Source organism: Canis lupus, chromosome 20 (genome assembly GCF_003254725.2).
Source record: "Canis lupus dingo isolate Sandy chromosome 20, ASM325472v2, whole genome shotgun sequence".
NCBI lineage: Eukaryota > Metazoa > Chordata > Mammalia > Carnivora > Canidae > Canis > Canis lupus.
Genome location: NC_064262.1, coordinates 57118148 through 57131556, shown reverse-complemented (window position 1 = coordinate 57131556; position 13409 = coordinate 57118148). Strand labels below are relative to the sequence as shown.

At 65.6% G+C, this 13409-nt stretch overlaps 2 protein-coding genes across 4 annotated transcripts; both read right to left on the bottom strand.

Annotated features, from left to right (window-relative positions):
* Window positions 1–99: 99 nt before the first annotated feature.
* Window positions 100–4437, bottom strand: PEAK3 (PEAK family member 3). 3 transcript variants are annotated; one of them, XM_049098308.1, is made up of 4 exons: window positions 4289–4437; window positions 3819–4090; window positions 2849–3393; window positions 100–1385 (listed from the first exon to the last, which is right to left on the bottom strand). In XM_049098308.1, the coding sequence occupies exons 2-4, from the start codon at window positions 3898–3900 to the stop codon at window positions 603–605; spliced, it is 1410 nt and encodes a 469-aa protein (XP_048954265.1). In that variant the 5' UTR covers window positions 3901–4090; window positions 4289–4437; the 3' UTR covers window positions 100–602. The 3 variants fall into 3 exon arrangements, with proteins under 3 accessions (XP_048954265.1, XP_035558923.2, XP_048954264.1); XM_035703030.2 differs by having other exon boundaries at window positions 3819–4095; window positions 4289–4435; XM_049098307.1 differs by having other exon boundaries at window positions 3819–3950; window positions 4289–4431.
* A 5632-nt stretch (window positions 4438–10069) lies between these two features.
* LINGO3 (leucine rich repeat and Ig domain containing 3) lies at window positions 10070–12797 on the bottom strand. Its single transcript, XM_025456825.3, has one exon. The coding sequence runs from the start codon at window positions 11984–11986 to the stop codon at window positions 10208–10210; it is 1779 nt and encodes a 592-aa protein (XP_025312610.3). The 5' UTR covers window positions 11987–12797; the 3' UTR covers window positions 10070–10207.
* Window positions 12798–13409: the final 612 nt, after the last annotated feature.

The following is a 13409-nucleotide window of genomic DNA, read 5'->3' as shown; positions in this document are numbered from 1 at the left end:
GGAACCCACAGCCTGGAGGGGAGGTGGTCAGGTGGCGGCCCCCCAGGTGCTGACAGGTGCTGGGGGCGGGGGCGGGCGACAGGAGGCGGAGCCACGGGGCCCAGGAGCGGCAAGTTTATTTGCTTGGACAGAAGAGCCACGCGAAGGCCTGGCGGCTGCACAGAACCAAGCTTCACAGAAGGGCAGCGAGGAGGCTGCGGAGGGTGGAGCGCGGGGAAGCGAGGCCACGCTCGGGCGTCTCAGGTCCTAGGAGCGTCCCCTACCCCCGGGACCCCAAGCAGGTCCTGACAAGGATGCGCTCAGAATGACCGGCACCTGCAGCACAAGAGGGTGCTCCGGGGCCAGACACGGAGGCCGCGTCCACCTTCTCGGGAGGACGGTGCGCACGGGAGTCCAGCGCGGCCAGCGCAGCCTCACGCCTGCTGGAAGGTCCTGGCATCGGAAAGCCTCGGGACACGCCGGGCCCGCTCTCCTGGGGAGGCCTTGGGCCTAAGTCCCCGTGTAGAAGCGGGAGTGGGGGCGCTGGAGAGGAGGTGCCCTCATGCCGGCCCCGTCTGGAAGAGGCTGTCCGCTCGCTCGGGGAGGGCCTGTCCGTCGGGGTGTCAGTCCCACAGCAGCGCCAGGGCGCGGCCCACGGAGGCCTCGGTGGCCTCAGCCAGGTACTCACAGCACAGCCAGTCCTCCAGGCCCGGCGCCTCCCCGGCCGAGGCCCGCTCCGCCAGGTGCAGCACGAGCAGCGCGCGGCGCACCTGCAGCCACGGCCCCAGCGGGGCTCCCTGGCGGTGCAGCTCGGGCCCGGGCCCCCAGAGCAGCGCCTGCAGCGCACCCCGCGCCTGGGCGGCCGAGGGCCGGGAGCGGCCCAGCCGCGCCGCCAGAGCCTCCAGGCCCGCAGCCAAGGGGGAGGCGCAGGGCTCCGCGGGGCCGAGTAGGGCGCGGAGCAGGCGGCCCAGCTGCAGCGCGTGGGCGCCCGGGGGGCCCGGGGGCCGAGGGCGGACGCGGCCAAAGTCGGCCAGCAGCAGGCGCGGGGGCCCGGCGGCCGCACAGCCCCGGGGCGCCACCAGCAGCAGGTTCTCAGGCCGCAGCTCGGCCAGGGCGGCGCCCCGCGCCTCCAGGTGCTCCAGGGCTGACGTCAGCTGCAGCAGCAGCACGGCCACCACCCAGGGGAACTCCTCGGGCCGCTGCCGCCTGCCCGCCTCCTCCAGCCATTGCGTCACCGTGAGCTCGGGCACCTCGGCCGCCAGCACCACCGGGCCTCTCCAGGGCACGTCGGGCAGCGCGCCCTCGGGCACCGGGCCGCACAGGCCCTGCAGGTTGAAGTGCGGGGCGAGCGAGGCCTGCAGCTCCAGGCCCCAGGGGTGGGGCTCCTCCGCTCCGGGCTTGGACACCTGAGGGGCAAAGGGGGGGCCATCAGGGCCTGACCGCGGGGAGCCCGCCCAGCGCCACCCGCCCCCGCGGCGCTTCGGGAGCCCAGTGGCCGCGTGGCCTCCAGGAGTTAGATGTTCATTCGGATGCCTGTCGCCGTGTCGCCGGCGCAATTTCAAGGAAAGCCGCGCTGAGGAGCATGGTGTTCGGGGGTCAAAATGCTGCCTGCCAGAGGCGCCGGGGACAGGGCAGCTCAGGTGCCACGGCCGGCCTGTCCAGTAGGATTACGACCCAGGCCACTGTGTAATTAAACATTTCCAGTAGCCACATGTGGAAATTGATAAGAAGTGTGAACATGATTTTCTTTTTTTTTTTTTTTAAGATTTTATTTATTTATTCATGAGAGACACAGAGAGAGAGGGAGAGGCAGAGACACAGGCAGAGGGAGAAGCAGGCTCCATGCAGGGAGCCCGATGCGGGACTCAATCCAGGGTCTCCAGGATCACGCCCTGGGCTGAAGGCAGGCTCTAAACCGCTGAGCCACCTAGGGATCCCTTCTTTTTTTTTTTAACATAATTTTCATACTCTGTTTTATTTGACCCCATATACCTAATAGGTTACCATGCAACGGTTGTGGGCGTAGATAAAAGCTATCCCTGAGATGTTTTACGTTAGGGTTATTTTTTGACACTAATAGATTAGTCTTCGAGACCCAGGAATAGTCGACGGTCAGGGCACATCTCAGTTGGAACCAGCCCTGTATCGAGTGCTCAGAAGTGACCCCGGCCAGCAACTGCCCTTCTGGACAGTGAAGCTCCTTCTAGAAGGTCAGGGGAGCATCAGCTCTGGGAATTACATTAGAACCACCTGGGGAGGGTAGCCCTGGTGGTGCAGCGGTTTAGTGCCCCCTGCAGCCCGGGGCGTGATCCTGGAGACCCGGGATCGAGTCCCACATCGGGCTCCTTGCATGGAACCTGCTTCTCTCTGCCTGTCTCTGCCTCTCTCTCCCTCTCTGTCTTTCATGAATAAATAAAAATAAAATATTTTTTTTTAAAGTGGAAGGATGTTATGACAAATATGGTGATAGTTGCACCGTAAAGTCAGTGTGGCGATTGGGTGGGTAAAGGCGCCTTGAAGTCAGCGGGGCTCAGGGCGCCCAGATGACATGTGGACGGTCGCAGGGTAGTTAAGTGGTGGCGGTCAGCTGGCTGCGGCGGGTGAGCTCGGGGGCCGCCTGGCGCCGCCACGGTTCACTGCAGAACGGGTTAAAGTGCGGATTCCTGGGCTCCTGGGAGGCGTGTGGGGTTGGGATGCGCAGGCGCTTCGCGTGTCCACGGCCCCACGCTTCAGACACGTGGTTCCGGGGCCGAGCGTGTTAGTTGGCGTTAGTTGCAGAGTAAGCGGGTAGGCCAAGCTGCAGCGCCCCGTTAGCCCAAGCTGGGAAACTGGGGAGGCGCCCAAGGAGGCGGGCGGTGGCGGGGCTCACCTTGGCGGCCAGCATGTGCCACGCCTCGTCGCCCACCCGCACCATGCGGTAGTAGAGGGCGTCCCCGCTCTCCACGCAAGGCGAGCGGTCCAGGAGCCGGAAGCCGTGGCCGGGTTGGCAGGGGCCCGGGTGGCCCCCCAGCAGCCGGGCCCGGAGCCGAGCCCGCACCGCGCGGACCCCCTCCAGCTGCCGCGCCTCCAGCATGGTGCGCATGGCCTCGGGCCGGTGCAGGTCGTACCAGGGGGCGCCCAGCGAGGTGTCCAGGGAGCCGAAGCGCGGCTCTGCAGGGGGACAGGCTGGCCAAGCTTTGTCACTGGCCGCCTGGCTCTCGTCCACACTGTGGGACCCCAGGAAAGGCCTCCGAGGCTGCCCAGCCGGAGCCGGGGCAGGGCTGGTGCTGGGGACCCTGTGCATGGGCAGGGAGCGGGTCCTGCACAGCGTCTTCTTGGGCAGGGGCGGGGGCAGGGGCTGCGGGTCGGTCGGGGGGGGCCCAGGTGCCCGGGGACGGCAGGCCTTGGAGGGCAGCAGCTGGGCGCGGACCTCACCTGCGGGGAGGAGCACGGAAGGGGGTGAGGACCCTAGCACGGCCCCAGGCACCCGTCTCCACCCCTCGGCCGGGACTGCCCGGTCTGCAGAGTGAAGAGAATGCTAGTGGCCCGCGCCCCACGGGCTACGGAGGCCGCCCCCAATTCACAGAGGAGGGGACAGGAGTGATGCATCAGAGGCCGAGAAGTGTCCGGCCCACGCCCGGCAACCCCGGGTCCCTGCGTGGCGCTGGCCACCTGACCACACCTCTGTGAACTCTGGCTTCCTCATTTTTACACGCCATCATCCCAGCTTTTTTCCCCTTTTTAGCAGCGTTTTATGAAAGGTGGGGAACTGGCCGCTAGAAGGGAGCTCAGCTGCCCTCAGGCAGAGGGTCCCCCTGCCCCGCCGTCCCGCGTCCCCCAGCCGGGCCCCGGGGGCTCACCGAGGTTGCTGTAGGTGGGCTGAGTCGGCCAGGTGGGGGCGTCAGGCCCGGGGGTCCCAGTCGGTGGCTCGGGGCTGCTCATGCTGGCCGGCGTAGGGGCACGCACGTGGGGGTGGTGAGCAGGGCGGGGACCTAGGCACGAGTGGGGGACAGTCTCCGTCTGCTTCCCACCCTTGACCCGCTGGAGCCCTGGGTCGGCCCGTCGCCCTCTCTGGGCTCCCTTCCAGGCAGGGGAGGCAGGGAAGTCACCCCTCAACCTTTCAGGAAGGACCCTGTGCTTTTGTGACGTGGACAGAACAGAATGTCGAGGGTGAGGGTGGACCATGGGGGGTGGGGGGGCAGGACGGCACCCAGGGACCCGCGCAGGGGCACCTCCTTCCCAGAGCTCAGCAGCTGGGGCCCCCGCCCTGCCCACCCTCCAGGTGCTGCCTCTGCCCACTCCCAGCCCCAGCACCCCCCGGGGGCCCTACCTGCAGGACTGGAGTGACCAGGGTGGGGGGTCCTCCGGGGAGCTGCCGCCTGGGGCCTGCCAGGCTGACCTGTGGCCCGCGGCCGCCCGGAAGCACCGTGCAACCGTCAGACCGCAGGGAGGGGGGTGCTCGCTGCATCACTTCCCCCCGCCTGCCCGCAGAGGACGCCTCCCTCGAAGATGGGAAGGGCATTCCAGGCAGAGGGCTCGCCGCCCGCCGCGGCCCTTGAGCTGGGGCGGGGGCTGTGACACGGGGACAGTCCCAGAGGTAACACCGGGGGGGGTCGGGGGGAGCCTCCGCATGCTGGGCTCCCCCCGGGGCCAGGGCAGGGAGCCCCGGGCACGCTGGGCAGCGAGACCACCACCAGGGCGCCTCTTTCCTGCGTGGCTTTCGTGGCTTTCCTTCCCCCTCTGCGGGGGGCGGGGATCGGAGAAGCCCCGGAGCCCGCTGCCCGCCGCCCGCCGCCCTCGCCGCCCCCCACCCACCGGGGCCTCCTGTGCCCTGGGACGTTGGTAGACGACAATTGCCACACGTGGAAAAGCAAGGACGGTGCACATCCAGGGGCCCCGACGCCCGCGCTCCAGCTGTGTCTGGGCTGGAGGCTCGCCAGGCCGGGCCGGGCCGAGGGCGTGAGGGGCGCCCCAGCTCCGAAGGGAGAAGCAGGAGCCGCCCGTGTGCACGGTCGCAGCGGCACGTTTGCATTGTAGCTGCAGCGTGTTTGGGGCTGGATTTCCCTCCCTGTGCCCCCTCTTTCCCTTCGGGGCGCTGAGCCCAGAGAGGGTAGGGAATCCATGCGCGGTCGCACAGCCGGCCCAGGCATGGTGACAGGTCCTGGGGCTGGTCGCGGGGCGCTCCGTGCCCACCAGGCCCTGGGCAGGGGGAAGCAGGTTAAGCCACTTTGTGAACGTCTCCCACACCCCCCGCCCCCACCCTCCGGCCACATTTTGGGCAAAACTGACCTGCTGACCCCGTGGCGTTTCCAGCATGCGGTTCCCTAACTTGATCCCGTATCTTCTGTTTTCGGGTGTTCAGCTCCCCGAAAGGATAGAATTGACGCTCTCCAGCCTTAATCGGCAGGGCGCCCCATGCCTGGGTGGGTTTGGAGCCACGCGACGGGAGGCAGGGTGCGGGTTCCCAGAGGAGGGACGGATTCCACAAACCCCAGGCCCCAGGCGGGGCGGCAGGTGCCGGGACACGGCCTCCTCGCCGCCCACACGCCTGCTGGCCGCCGCCCTCGCTCTTCCCGTCGTGAGGCCCTTGGGGCCGCCCAGCCAGCTCCTGGCTCTGCCCGCGGTTGGCGGGGACGCATGCAGGGCAGGCACCCGGGCTCGGAATGGAAGGCGAGGCCAGAACACCCCACTCCGTGATCAAGGTAAAGGGCCTTTTCGTGTGATCTTTAGGGAACCTTGTTGGCTAACCGCGGCCGCGGGCCGCCCGGCTCTTTTTGTAAATGAAGTTTTATTAGAACCGGGCCGGGCAGGGTCATGGCAGGGCAGATCCTATTTTTTATTTAAAAGATGGGGGATCCCTGGGTGGCGCAGCGGTTTGGTGCCTGCCTTTGGCCCAGGGCGTGATCCTGGAGACTCGGGATCGAATCCCACGTCGGGCTCCCGGTGCATGGAGCCTGCTTCTCCCTCTGCCTATGTCTCTGCCTTTCTCTCTCTCTCTCTCTGTGACTATCATAAATAAAATAAAATAATTTTTAAAAAATAAATAAATAAATAAAAGATGGATGTTGGGCAGCCTCGGTGGCTCAGCGGTTTAGCGCCGCCTTCAGTCCAGGGCGTGATCCTGCAGTCCTGGGATCGAGTCCCGCATCGGGCTCCCGGCACGGAGCCTGCTTCTCCCTCTGCCTGTGTCTCTGCCTCTCTCTCTGTGTCTCTCATAAATAAATAAATAAAAATCTTTTAAAAAAGAAATAAAATAAAAGATGGATATTTTGTTCATTGTGGATCTGGGACGTGAATTAATTTTGTTTATGGAACGTTGACCTGGATGGCTGAGCTCTGGGCGTCCGCTCAGATTTTGTGCCTGCAGTGAGGGCCTCACTGCCTCCCGCCCCCCCAGCCTGGTCCCAGCCTGGCTGTGGTGGCCACGTGGCCAAGCGGGGGGTGGGGTGGGGTCCAGGCTGGGACCAGGGTGACACCTCCAGGGACTTCTGCACCCAGGATGAGGCAGGATGGTGGGCGGGTGGCGCGTGGGGAGCCCCCACCTGCCTCGAGGTGGCCTGGCCCCATATCTCCCAGGGGCCTCTGCGGGAGGGGAGAGCAGAGTGCACAGCTCACACCCGCTGGGCACCCCGCCGAGGCTCAGGAAGGGGACCGCCTCCCTCTCCGTGGGGACCGGGCATCAACGTGGGAGTCGCCCTGGGGCCCCGGGGGGTGGGCACCAGTCCCGCTGACCCACTGTAGACTTCCGAGCTCCAGAACTGTCAGGTAGTAAATCTCAGTTGTTTTAAACCATTAAGTTTCGTTACCGGAGTCACGGTGCGCGGCCCGGGGTCTCCCTGGAGGCGCGGAAACCCGGTCTGTGCCGCGGAGGAGCGTGGTGCGCGGCCACAGCTGGAGGACGCTGCACACCACTCCCGCTCCATCCCGCAGGGGACATCGAGGCAGGGATCTTCAGCGGCCACCCCCACCCCCACCTCCGGGCCGGGTGTGCCGACTGGACCCGTGTCCTGTGTTTCAGGGGGGACCCCATGGACACCCTCTGAGCAGCACCTCCTTGGTTTGGGTCCTTGGTTTGGAAGGAGGACCCCTCAGCCCCACCCCAAGCACAAGACGGGATTCAGGAAATCCTGGGCCTTGTACCTGGTTTGAACCAGGGAAGGCTCCTCCTGCCTTTGTTGTGGGAGGACCAGAGCCGGGGAGGCTCCTGGGATGGTGTAGAGATTATGCAAATAAGTAAATAAATCTTAAAGAAAAAAAAAAAAAGCTGCCTTTGAGCCTCCAGAAGCAGGGAGACTGCTGGGACCCCCCCCCCCACCCGCCGCCTGGAGTGGGGTGGGGAAGGACAGCGGGGAGACCCCACCTCCCCTCGGCTGGGGACTCTGGGCACATGCCCTCCATCCCCTGACCCCCCCGCTTTGCCCATCTGTAAAGTGAGATCCTAAGAGGCCCCAGCGCTCAGGCTGTCACCTGTGGGGAAGGAGTTAACACAAGAGCCGGGAACGGCACTCAGAACAGCATGGGCGCTCCCGACATGCCACCTGTCAGGCCATCACCGCAAGTCCTTCTGCCCCCACCTGCCCCCTCTCCCCGGTGACTCAGGGCCAGCGCTGGGGCTGGAGTCAGACGGCCCCCTGCCCCCCACAGCCCCACTCCTCCCGTAAGAATTAACAACAACCATTTGAAGTCTGTTATTAAATTGGCTTCATTTTTATTGGATTCCAACCAAATACAGCAGGAGGGGCCTGGGGGGGTCCTGGTTCATGTCGGGATGGGGGTGGTCGGGGGGGTGGGAGATCCCAATACGCTGCCGTTCTGCAGGTCCCAACGCTGCTGAGAACACGCTCCTCCCGTCGCTGATGATGCTAAAGGCACTTGGATGTCATTTTGAGGGGCCCTTGGGGTTGTCATGGCAACCAAGGTCAGGAGGATGTAAAGGGAGAAAACCAATCGGTTCTGCCCAACTCGGGTGGAGTCTGGGGTCGCCGGACGCCCCGTTCGGCCGTCGCCACGTCCCGCCACGAGTGGGGCCAAGGCAGGGGCGGCAGCTGCATGCTGTGGGAGCAGGACCAGCTGCGCAGCCCCGAGAACTTCGGCCTGAAGCCTGTGCTCCGAGCCCCCAGGGCTGACCCGGCTTCCTCTCTGGCTCATCTTGCAAAGACCTTGAAGGATCCAGGATCCAAGTCCACCACCAAGCCCGCCACGGGCCTGGGCTCCCCGTATGTGCAGCAGTGCCTTTGACCTGGGGCCTGTTTTACAGAGGAGGACGCCAGGGGGGTCCGGGGGGTCTTCGGCCCCGGCTAAGTGCACACCTGGGCGGGGAACAGACCTGGTTTCCTGCCTTCCTACAGGTCCTTAAGAATACAGTCCTAGGGGCAGCCCGGGTGGCGCAGTGGTTTAGCGCCGCCTTCAGCCCAGGGCGTGATCCTGGAGACTCGGGATCGAGTCCCACGTCGGGCTCCCTGCATGGAGCCTGCTTCTCCCTCTGCCTGTGTCTCTGCCCCCTTCTCTCTTTCTCTGGTCTCTCATATATAAATAAATAAAATCTTAAAAAAAAATACAGTCCTAACCTCCTGGTGGATGGCCCACCCCCTACTAGTCAAGGGCTCCCACCCACACTATTTCCTGTGCCCCTTCCTCCAGTGATGGTCAGTCATCTGGCCCAAGTGGAGGGTGGGGGGCAGTCATCAGCCTGGGAGAGGCAGGGTCACGGATGGACCCTGTCTGGTGTCTGAGGATTTCTGTAAAACGTCAGCTGTGGTTGCTTACCCCTAGTGACGGGGGAACTCACTACCTGAAGGGTAACAGGGCAGTGACCTCAGGGAAGTTCTTTCTTAACCCGAGCTTCTGTGTGCCCGGCCCTAGTTCTTGCCACCTGCTCCCCAGAGCCCAGGTCCAGACCCCCTGCAGCTTGCACCCCGCCCCGGTCTTGTTCTCCCTTGCTGCCCTGTTAGTGCACTGAACAGGACCCCCGGGAAACCCCCCACACTCCCTGGCCTCTGTCTCCACATGCACAGTGGGTCACAGGGCTGGGCACGGCAGGGCTGTACCGGGGCGCATCTGAGGCTGGCTCGGGGGTGTGACTGAAGGTCACTCCACCTGCCTTGCTGGAGGGGGGACACCCCAGTAACCATGCTTCTGAGCCGGGGCCAGGGCGGCTGCCCCTCCGGTGTGGCGTGGGCAGAGGAAGGGAGTGGCAGCTTTTGGGGGTGGTGGGGAAGTGGGGATGATGGCTTCTCCTAGTGGGTAGCCCGCCCTGCTGGGCCAGTGGGTCCTGGGGGGAGCCTGGGGGCGGGGCATGGGCTGGCATGCCGTGTGCTGGGCCCCCAGGGGGCATCACCTCCTTGGGAAGACCTCAGTCCAGCCCCTGAGATACCCCTAGAGATGGCCAGTGGAGCAGGAGCTGGGCTTGAGCTCCGTGTGTCTCAGGTGTGATCTGTGCATGTCCCAGGTATGAGCTGTTTGTCCCCGGTGTGAGCTGTGCTCTCACGAGAGCCCTGGGTCCCCACGGTGAGCCCTGCAGCTTGGGGCACATGTTTAGCGTCAGCTGGGTCTAAGCTGTGTGTGTCTCGAGTGTGAACTGAATGTCCCGAGTGTGAGCTGGGTATGTCCCGGGTGTGAGCTGTGTGTTTCAGCTGTGGTCTGTGTGTCCCAGGTGTGAGCTGGGTGTGTCCTGAGTGTGAGTGGGTATGTCTCAGGTGTGAGTTGTGCTCTCACGAGAGCCCTGCACGCTTCAGGTGAGGTCTGCAGCCTGGGGCACCTGTTTAGGGTCAGCCGGGTGGAGATGTGTGTGTTCTGTTTTGGAGCTGTGTGTCCAAGAGTGTGTCCTGGGTGTGACCACCTGTGTGCTGGATGTGAGGTGTGACCAGTGCAGGCTTTCGCGTGCCTCCCCTGGGGGCTGGGCGGCCCCCCACGTCCTGGATGCAGACCTCCGTCCCCGGGTGCACGCTGTGTGTGTGTGTGTGTGTGCGCCACGCCCCAGCCACGGGGTGCGAACCCCCCACAGTGAGGGCTCTGGGGTCTCTGAACTCGCACCATACTCCCACCGCACTCAGCTCAGCGACCACAGCAGGGGCAGGAAGACACGGTGAAACTTTTAGAAAATGCTTGAGAAACTATGCAAAAGATGCGTCCTGATGAAAAAACAGCCCCGTGCTTGGGTCTCTACAAAAAAAGGGGACGTTCGGCCGGGAGCGGCGCGGCCTCTGGGAGACGCACAGGTGCCCATCGGCCGGCGGTGGTGGGCGCGGGGTCAGATCATCTTCATGGTGAACTTGCGGGCGCCCCCCTGGCCGGTGGCGGCGGCGGGCCCGTCCACCTTGCGGAAGGAGTACTCCACCGAGAAGTTGTTCTTGTGCTGCCCGCGGCCGCGGCTCCACACGAAGAGCAGCAGGAAGCAGAAGAGGACGACGCCCAGGAAGGTGATGCAGCCCATGGCGGTGGACACCAGGATGGTGGTGAGGTCCAGCGGGAAGCGCACGGCCGCCTGCGTCTCGTTGCGGCCCTCGCTCGGGGTCCGGTTGGCGGCCGGCTCGGGCCGCACGGTCAGCGTGGCGAAGTAGGTGTCGTTGCCGCCCGCATTGCTGGCCACGCACGTGTAGGTGCCGCTGTCCTGCGGGCGCGCGCCCTGGATCTCCAGCGTGCCCCCGGGCAGCACCCGCGTGCGCCCCGCGCTGGAGGCGGTCACCGCGCGGTGCCGCGGCGTCACCCAGGCCACGGTGGGCGCCGGCTCGCCCTCGGCGCGGCACTGGAAGCGCACGTCGTCGCCCGCGGCCGCCGTGACGCGCTGCAGCCGCCGCTCGCGGATCTTGGGTTTGCGGCACACGAAGTACTCGAAGAGCACCGAGTCGGGCAGGTTGCGCAGCGCGTCGCCGCGGACCTCGGCCGGGGTGGCGCAGGCCGGCAGCCGCCCGTCGAAGTTGAGGGTCTTGCGGCGCTGCACGATCCACAGCAGGCGGCAGTCGCAGGCCAGCGGGTTCCCGTCCACGCGCAGCGTCTCCAGCGTGTTGACCGAGTGGAAGGTGTTCTCCTCCAGCGTGGACAGCAGGTTGTTGGAGAGGTTGAGCAGACGGATCTGCCGCAGCCCCAGGAAGGCCTGCGGCTCCACCACCGCCAGCAGGGCGCCCGCCAGGTGCAGCTCGCGCAGGCGCACCAGGTCTCGGAAGGAGCCGCGCGGCACCGTGCTGATGGGGTTGTGCGACAGGTTGAGGCAGGTGAGGTGGGCCTGGTGGCGGAGCGCGGCCGCGGGCACGGCCGTGATGTTGGTGTGTGTGACGGACAGCGAGGTCAGGTTGAGGCCCTGCAGGCTGCCCGCGGCCACCTCCTCCAGCAGTGGCCAGTTGTCGATCTCGAGGTGCAGCAGGCCCGGGAGCCTGCGGAAGTTCTGGTCCTCCAGGGCGGCGATGGCCAGGTGCCGCAGCCGCAGCGCGCCCAGGCCGCGCAGGTGGCCCAGGGACTCGCCCGACAGCGCCGTCAGGTTGCAGCGCTCCAGGGTCAGCTCCTCGAGCGCCAGCAGCCCCGCGAAGGCCCGGCGCGAGATGAACACCAGGTGGTTGTCGCCCACCTCCAGCCGGCGGAGGCTGCGCAGGTCCTGGAAGGTGTAGTCCAGCAGGATGACCAGCTTGTTCTCGCTCAGGTCCAGCAGCGTGAGGTTGTCCAGGCGTGTGAAGACCCCGGGCGGGATGAGCTTGAGCAGGTTCCCGCGCAGCCGCAGGACGCGCAGGCGCGGCAGGTTGGCGAAGGCGCCCGGCTCCACGTGCGCGATCACGTTCTCGCTCAGGTCCAGCTCCTCCAGCAGCGGCAGGGTGGCCAGGTCGCCGGGGTTCAGGCAGCGGATGCGGTTGCGGCTGAGCTCCAGCAGGCGCGTCTCGGCCGGGATGCCGTCGGGCACGGCGGTCAGCCGGCGCCGGGGACAGGCCACCGCGCGTGTCTGCGCCGTGCACTCGCAGCGGGCCGGGCAGCCGCCGGCGGGGGGCGGGGCCGCGGGCAGGAGCAGGAGCTGCAGGCTCAGGACGCACAGCCAGCAGGTCATGGTGCGGAGCCTGGGCCTAGGGCCGCGCCACCATCCTCGTGGGCACCTGCGGTGGGGGGCAGCGTTAGCACCGGGGCCGCCGCCCGGCCCGCCCGGGCCGCTTGGCAGTGCGCGCAGGACGCATCTATCCCCCGAGGGCCCCCAGTCCCGCCCCGGGGCGCGTGCACCCTAGAGACCTGGACGCTCGCCCGCGCAAAGGCCTGGACACCCAGGTTCACCGCGGAGGCATGCCTAATGGCTGGAAAGTGGAAACTGCCCAAACGTGCATCCAAAGGACACACGCATGTCCACCACCCACGGGCACGTCCCTCCGGCACCAAGAGCAGCGAGGCGCCCACACGCGTAGGACCCTGAGGCCACCACGGGCAGGGAGGGAACCAGACACAGGAGGCCCCACGTTGTGACACGTCCAGGATGGGCTCGTCCATGGACAGGAAGGGGCCCGTGGGGGCACGGGGCTGGGCAGGCTAGTGGGCGTGACCGCTGATGGGGACAGGGCTTTTTTGGGTCTGAGAATGTTCTGGAACCACGCAGGGCTGATAGTTACACAACCCTGCGAATACACTAACAGCCCCTGAGATGTACACTTTAAAAGGGCAAATTCTATGTTACGTGAACTTGATCTCACTTAAAAAAAACCACAAGAGAGAGTGTTTATTGAACTGGAGGAGAACTTTACAATCACAGCGTACAATGTGGGGTCCGAGCCCTCCCAAACATGGATGAAGTGCCTCCTGTCGGCCCGGCTCTCAATACACAGGAGCGCAGGCAGCCGTAGACCCTGCCCTCCTGCGGCTGGCTACATCCTCTCGGTGGGGACAGGGCTGGTCCAAATATTCCCCCTGGCCAGCCCCCCACCCCCCGCACCCCGCCCCGAGGCCTCACCGGGTCCCGCACCCATCTTGCCCTCTCTCCGTTCCCTGTTTGTGTGTCTGCACCGGGCCAACCACCACATGAGACCATGACCTAGCTCAGAGCCCTGGTCACGGTCTCCTCCCAGGGGCCGTAACCTCTCCAAGCCAAGCCCGTGGTCTCCATGGCCTGACCTCCGCAGAGCCTGGAAGTCAGGGTGGAAGGAGGCGCAGCTGCAGACCGGGGACGGTGACGTTTGAGCAGAAGGTAAGGCCACGTGAACACAGAGGCCGGCACTGAGCTGACGTGTCTATAAGCCGGGGAACACCGGGGGTTGTGCGGAGCCACCAAAAGCTGGGAGAGGTAGAGAGGATCCTCCCTGGAGCCTTCGGAGGGGACGTGGCCCTGCAGGGCCTGGTTTCAGACTTCTGATGTCCACAGCGGGGAGAGAATCGATTTCTGTCGCCTTAAGCCACTTGGTTTGTGGTGTTTTGTTGTGATGCTCACAGGAGGCCAACGCAGACCCGGAGGATGGCCAGGGGAGCGTCCGTGGCGTCTGGGGAAGGGAGCT